The 5247-nt window shown below is 41.4% G+C and overlaps 1 protein-coding gene across 1 annotated transcript; it reads left to right on the top strand.

The window, feature by feature from the left end:
• The first annotated feature begins 2766 nt into the window (after positions 1–2766).
• On the top strand, positions 2767–4644 carry LOC143477243 (uncharacterized). The gene is made up of 5 exons (XM_076975775.1): positions 2767–2842; positions 3513–3787; positions 3929–4195; positions 4337–4397; positions 4509–4644. The coding sequence occupies exons 2-5, from the start codon at positions 3527–3529 to the stop codon at positions 4619–4621; spliced, it is 702 nt and encodes a 233-aa protein (XP_076831890.1). The 5' UTR covers positions 2767–2842; positions 3513–3526; the 3' UTR covers positions 4622–4644.
• The last annotated feature ends 603 nt before the right edge of the window (positions 4645–5247 follow it).

The following is a 5247-nucleotide window of genomic DNA, read 5'->3' on the forward strand; positions in this document are numbered from 1 at the left end:
GCACAAAGGAGGAGGTAGTGGTCCTGCTGCTGGGTTGTTGCCCTCCTACGGCCTCCTCCATGTCTCCTGGTGTACTGGCCTGTCTCCTCGTATCTGCTCCATGTTCTGGACACTGTGCTGACAGCGTGATGATGTAGACATACACATCACCCATAAAGGTTAAAATATATGGACATATTATGCTTATACTTACCTGTGACTAGTCTGCACCTGGTGGGCCAAAAGAATAAGATGTTCAGGACTCAGGCTTTTACTCACCTGGACAGGGGTAACCTCTGCAGAAGAGGAGAGATATACATAAAATGTACAAAATGGAAATTATGTATGTACGTATGTAAAATGAAAAGGAGATGCAGAGAGAGAAGTCATGACATGCTATAAAGTAATCAAAGATGTTTATCTAAATATGTATTGATTTAAATTGGAATGTTTTATATTCATTGTCCATGTATTACCCGTTACGTGAATAGAATATTCTTGGGGAGGGGCTGATCAAATATAACAAGGTGCCACTAGCCTAAAAGGGATGTTTTTACTATCCCGGAGAGCAGGCTAGCGTAAGGCTATGTGAGATCCATATGACTTTGCAGTCATTGATCACGATACCCTGACTAAAAAGAGTTTGCTTCATACTGTTTTATTTGTCATTCAGTGCGCGCTTTGTGAATATGTAAATAGCTATGTCACTTCTGTGGAAGCACATGAGTCAACTGCAGAAACTTTGTGGGTAATAATGTCAGACATATCAAAGAATTGGCGTGATGTTTTATTTTGAACATGACTTTCAACAAATTAATATCCTACACACATTGCTTGTGACAGATGTGGAAGGTGGTTCCATACCAGATGTGTGAAAATTCCACCACTGGATAAAGACTACGTATGTACAGCATGTATTTGAATGTAAAAATGTCAGTAATTTGTTGTACTGATTAAAGGTACACATGTTTACCCTTATTACGTGTATTGAAAAATACTTTTCTGCACTTTGTATGGGAGAGATTTTCCACCTGTCTAAAAATGCCACCCCCCCCCCCCCCCCCCTACAGAAGCTGGTCTCTTGCACTCACATAAATGAATCAAAGCATGTTTTAATTGTTAGTGAATACATGTTTCACTCACACCAGTTGTGGATCCTCACTGTGTACAGTAAGGTAAATATGACAGGGGAACGGATCTATACAAGCTATTCTACCTGCCTAAAATGCCCCCCCCCCCCTACAGAAGCTGGTCTCTTGCACTCACTGAAATGAATCAAAGTTTGTTTGAATGATCAGTAAATAAATGGTCCCCCCTACAGAACCTCGTCTATTATATGAACTTAATAACTAACCCATTGGCCCACCGGGGAAATCTCCGGTCGTAATGTATGCCAGTCCGCCCCTGGTGGTCATATATGACTGCAGAAATGTTTGCAAATGGTGACGGGAGCTCTTCTTCGGCATTCTTACACCAAATCTGTAGCACTCCGCGGACGCGTTGACAAGCAACGGCATATACACGCAAGACATTTTTATATCTGTGCTTAAACAACCTGCAAAAATTAATCAAATGGATGCCTTTAACATAACGTTTCACCTGCAGCCAGTTTGGACAGACTCAGAAAAAGAGTGTGACTCCACACTTACATAAAATTCTGAACCTCCAGTTACCACAAAATCGATTCGGTCGACTGCAATGACAGCAGCACAACTGAACGCGCTGGAACTGGCTCGAAATGAACAAAATACAATTCGACAAACAAAATGGGCTACAAAGTGCTTCACGGACTGGCTCTTACAAAATGAATTTAAGGTCAATTTGGGAACAGTTGAAAAGCCTGAGCTAAATAATTTTTTTATTTTTTAGGTGGACCAGGGAACTGTTCCGTGGAACTACTTTTTGGCGGAAGGCACATTCCGTATTAAAACATATTTCATTATCAGGGTTGCCAACGCATTGAGCGTGAGACACACGCATTTGACCGTCTTCACACGCGCTCACGCCACACTTCCGATTTCTCACGCCGAAAAAAAATCTAGTTTATTTACCTCTGATCCACATCTATGATTCAACGAGTTACTAGTTCGCTCTGGCGCCAACCACCGGCGATCGATCCATCGCGATATAATACTGAATTTGTGTCCATTTTACACCCCGCCCGGTATCAATTTACGTTCGCCACAAACACCCCCCCCCCCCCCTCAACAATTTACACTCGCCACCCCCTCCAGGTTCAAATCTCACTCCAAGCGATCTTGAAAAGTTGGCAACCCTGCATTATGAATGTCTTGAGGTTCTTGGATGTGTTTTCTTCATTTATTTTGTAAAAAAAAACTGCTGTATAAGTGAGTTGATCTACGGCACTCGCCTTCGCCTCGTGCCTACGACCAAATCACAGCCGTGATGTTATTCGCGCTAACACACTCCCTCTTGGTGTTCTATTGCTTAAATAGCTCTCAAGTTTGCGTACATAAAAAGTGCGGGAACACCGTAGTGATCCTCAAGAGCTGAAGAGAAAATCATAAAGGCTGAGATAGACGAGATACAGCAAACCAGTGTCAACCCTTAGAGCCTTAATGAGCTTCTCTGCTTGTGATTGTGCCCTTATGGAAATATATCGCTCGGGTCCCCAACTATCCGCTTGACGTGATGTTACTCAAATGCGGACAGTCTGCGCGCGGGCCGTATTTATATGATGACGTCACAAAGGAGGTAGCCGACAGGTAACCTATATAAAGGTTCGTGGCTTTCGGAACTTTACTCACAGAGACCTGAAATCGCGAGACGACAGCATCTCTTACGGTACTTTACTCACAAAGAGACCCGAAATCTCCAGAGGACACTATCTCCTACAATAGAGGTATGATCTTTTTAAATGTTAAATGTTAAAATGTTAAAGAATGTTTTAAAGAATTTCCTAAATTTTCTAAACCTTAATTATAGAGGCAGAAATCGGATTCAGAGTTCCATGAATAGCTCAGCGAAGCGGTTTACCATAGGCAGTTTTATTAACCATAGTTCTTCTAAATTAGCTAGCTTATTTAAGTTAATGAATACATTAATAACATTAATTCATGAGGGCTTCGAAAACCTTTCTTCCCAGTTAAAGAGACTACTTTACTTTCGGTTGACATACACCTTAATAGCTAGCTAACTTGGCGATCTTGATGAACAGTATTGGTGATTGTGGAAACCTGCATTTTCACAATGCACAGAGCTAAATATAGACATATGTCATGTATGATAAATGTTATACTTTGTTCTTATGTATAAATAATCTAGATTTCCCTGCATTTGAAAAGTATAATGAAACATTACATAAAATTAGCTAACCCAGTCCTTTTTAAAAGCTTGCTACTAAGACCCTCATAAACCAGGCTTTAACTTTAAAAGGGCATTGCGGTTATCATCAATGGGCAGGTGCTTTGAGCACTAACCGCACCTGATAGTTTTTAATAGTCATTTTTATTACCCCATATAAGCTTTGACAGAATGTGTCTGATAAATGTAAATGTGAATTTGTGTCATAGACATACAAAAGAAAATGAGGTGTCACCTAGTGATCACGTCATCTGCCACTGGGGCACCCATTCCTCAGAAGACTCTACAGGAGTCAGCTCCCAAACAGGTTGAGCGTTTCAGCAACATCGACAGTTCCAATATTGATTCCTTTTTGGACGCCCCAGAAGCCACTTTAGCAGAAATCCAGACATTTATAACTGGTCTGAAGCCTGTAGTGGTGAAAAGGCACGTTGTCCCTTTTACAGCTCGGATGAACGCTCCGAAATTCTATGTTAACTGGAAGGTAGGAATCATGTTTTACAATAATAATTTTATGTGCCCTGTTCCATAAATCAGTGAAACAGTTGAATGTTCAATAGTTTGTCTTGTCACTTTTGTGAATCCTCATTTGTCATTTTGCTTTGTTTAATGTTTGTTCTTCAAGAAGTCAAAAAAAAGCCAACGTGCTGGTCTGGTATTTGATGTCCAGAAGAGAAGCAAGGCTTCTGAGATCAGCAGCACTCAGAATGTGTCTGTTAACGCAGAAAGCAGTTTTGGTTCCTTTTTGGACTCTTCAGTAGCCACGTTCCCCACTTCAGCAGAAATCCAGACATTAATGAGAACTTATGGTCTGAAGCCTGTGGTGGTGAAAAGGCATGTTGTCCCTTTTACAGCTCGGATGAACGCTCCGAAATTCTATGTTAACTGGAAGGTAGGAATCATGTTTTACAATAATCATTTTATGTGCCCTGTTCCATAAATTAGTGAAACAGTTGAATATTTAATAGTTTGTCTTGTCACTTTTGTGAATCCTCATTTGTCAGTTTGCTTTGTTTCATGTTTGTTCTTCAAGAAGTCAAAAAAAAATGCTGGTGTCCAGAAGAGGAGCAAGGCTTCTGATCATCTTCAGGAATGTAAGTCCATGATTCAGAATTCTGAGAGGAGCACACTCTTATATCAGTATTCTAAAAGCTTTTAATTAGCATGAGGTTTTCTGTAGTTCTAATGAATCTTGTCTTTTACAGCTTCCCACATTGAAACCAAAACCAACACTTTCTGCCAACGTTTGTCCAGAATGTGCTCAACAATTTCCAAAGCCCTGTCCAATCCTTTCAAATGCTTTGTTAGAGCATCCTGAGTCATCAATACTGACCAATAAAGTCTTTCTGCAGTCCAGTCCTTTGTGTTTATTGATTTATTTAATCCTAAGAGGTTTTTTACAGGTCTTGGTTTGGGAACTAAGCACTTTGAAGCATGTGGATGTGCCCATATGCCCACTGTTCATCCACTTCCCCTGGTCTCTCAGTATCTGATGCAGACCTTAAAAAAAGTCACTAAACCACAGTATGATGCCAGCAGTGGCGGAGCTAGACTTTTTTTCAAGGGGTGGCCAAAGGGTGACCAAGGCTTTATCAGAGGGGTCCATATATACATGAACAAAACGAAACACGTTTTCTCTTAAAATTACCATTTCCAGTGGGGTGGCAGTAGGGGTGGCAAGGGCTCTGTTGGGGGTGGCAATTGCCCCCCCGGACCCCCTTTGGCTCCGCCACTGGATGCCAGCACACACATGTTTGTGGAACATACCATGGTGACTCACTCAGGTTGCTGAGCAAAAGACCGTTGGAAAACTCTTTTATGGGCATGATAAGCTACAGCAAGTGGGGGTATGGCTGTCTTCTGTGTGGCACACCCCTTGGTAAAGGTCACCTGAGTCACCTGTTGAATGCTTAACCAGACGTTATAGTTTATAGTCTTTGACGG

Source organism: Brachyhypopomus gauderio, chromosome 16 (genome assembly GCF_052324685.1).
Source record: "Brachyhypopomus gauderio isolate BG-103 chromosome 16, BGAUD_0.2, whole genome shotgun sequence".
Lineage (NCBI taxonomy): Eukaryota > Metazoa > Chordata > Actinopteri > Gymnotiformes > Hypopomidae > Brachyhypopomus > Brachyhypopomus gauderio.

What these genes read in the sequence shown, in the direction of transcription:
- LOC143477243 (XM_076975775.1), top strand. Translation starts at nt 3,527, where the DNA reads ATGAGGTGTCACCTAGTGATCACGTCATCTGCCACTGGGGCACCCATT. An exon ending in AATTCTATGTTAACTGGAAG is followed by an intron (nt 4,196 to 4,336) that starts GTAGGAATCATG and finishes TTGTTCTTCAAG; the next exon opens with AAGTCAAAAAAAAATGCTGG. An exon ending in TTCTGATCATCTTCAGGAAT is followed by an intron (nt 4,398 to 4,508) that starts GTAAGTCCATGA and finishes TGTCTTTTACAG; the next exon opens with CTTCCCACATTGAAACCAAA.